The sequence below is a fragment of the Aplysia californica genome, unplaced genomic scaffold (assembly GCF_000002075.1).
Source record: "Aplysia californica isolate F4 #8 unplaced genomic scaffold, AplCal3.0 scaffold00113, whole genome shotgun sequence".
Lineage (NCBI taxonomy): Eukaryota > Metazoa > Mollusca > Gastropoda > Aplysiida > Aplysiidae > Aplysia > Aplysia californica.
The window spans coordinates 429,693-431,341 of record NW_004797383.1 but is presented as its reverse complement, the minus strand read 5'-3'; the positions used below and the strand labels follow the sequence as shown (position 1 = coordinate 431,341).

Genomic DNA, 1,649 nt, shown 5'->3' with positions numbered 1-1,649 from the left:
TGGTCCAGTCGGTTCAAGGTCAGTGGATCTTGTACGCTATCTTCTTCTTCTTCTTCTTTTCTTCTTCTTCTTCTTCTTCTTCTTCTTCTTCTTCTTCTTCTTCTTCTTCTTCTTCCTTTCTTTTATTTATTTCTTTCATTTATTTATTAAATCCTTCTTTCTTTTTTTTCTTTTTTTCTTTTTAAATCTTGTTAAAAGTTTTCATATTGTTTTGCTCGATATTTATTCTATTTCTGTGTTGTTGATCGTCCCCAGGCACTCTCCAGAGTCTGACAATGGACTGGGAGGACACAGACGGTTCAGTTGTTCCCTGCACTAACTTAGTCAAGAGGAGAGTCGTGTATGGGTCCGACTGGTATAACACCATTGACTTTGACTGTCCGGATATCTCCAAACCCATCAACAGGATCGTTTTAAAAGGAACCATTGGGCGATATGAACTTTGTTCAACATACATGAGTGACAGTGAGTACGAATAAAAGCCTTGCGCTCTACAGAGTCACTTTGGTTAACTTCACCTGTTTGATGTCGGGTGCATTATGGGAAATACTGCAAGTTATTTGCTCGAAAAAAATGAATTACCAAATTTTGTTTATTATTGTTCTCGCTTTTTTCACAGAACACACAAAAATAGTCATTACAAAGGCAGACAGGGGTGGCTTGGGTTTTATACAAAAAGTCAGCAACATAGCACACCTCAGATACACGAATGTCACAGCACGTACAGCCAGTAATGTTACAAATAAGAGAAGAATTCTCGTCAGAGTCCATACAGAGAGCAAATACCCGCCCTCGTGTTAAGTAATAAAAAGACAAAAGGGAGGAACATTAATGGCGAACACAAATGCCAAAATGAAGGGAACAGATTTGGAATGTGTCTAAAACTTAAACTTACACGGAATAATATCATGGCAACAAGAATAGTCATACTATTTACACATAGAGCGGTTCACATTGCTTTGGGATAAAAATGATACTGCAAGCAACCACTATCTCGATGACCGCGAGCAAAGATTTAATAAACTCTCCAATTTTGCATGGATCTGTATCAAATTTTAGAGGCATTATGTTCAATCATCCGGATGCCAGAATCTATGCTTAAATCCGAACTGGTCAGACGAACACCGCTGCATCAGCCATATCTTGTTTTACGCTGAATTCTGTCCGCAAAGAAGCTTCAAGACTGTTATTGCGGGGAGTAGGAGTTGATTCCAGATCCATATCTAGTGCACTTTATAAAAGAGCTCTTTGGGTGGTAAAAATAGTTCAAAGAAAGAGGATGGCTGTACGAACGTTTAAGGAAGGGAGTAAAAGCATTTTCAAAATGTTGTCTAAGCGCTAGGGAAACTAATTATCATGGTGGTTTTTTCTGGAATTGTCTTCAGAGAGAAACTGCCCCGCTGGATGGTACGGACCCAAGTGTCAATACAAGTGTCGATGTTCCTTGGAGTTTGAATGTCAGGATGACGGGACGTGCTTGTCCAGCTGCCAGAAAGGATGGTTTGGTCCAGCCTGTCAGTACAGTGAGTGCAAGGCTTGTCTGGGACAAGGAAACCTGGCACTGAAACAACGGGGATGGGTTTTATCTGTGTTAGGGCGTAATGAGTTATATAGGGAGGGGGAGAATGAGGAGGAGGAGGAGGAGGAGG

General features: G+C 40.6%; 1 protein-coding gene across 1 annotated transcript in view; it reads left to right on the top strand.

Moving 5' to 3' along the window:
* The window catches only part of LOC101859476, a gene marked incomplete in the record, with an annotated part of 60,061 nt that overhangs the window by 15,381 nt on the left and 43,031 nt on the right, over positions 1–1,649 (top strand). The window contains 2 exon segments of the mRNA XM_035969087.1: positions 256–465; positions 1,386–1,523. Coding sequence (XP_035824980.1) covers positions 256–465; positions 1,386–1,523 — 348 coding nt within the window.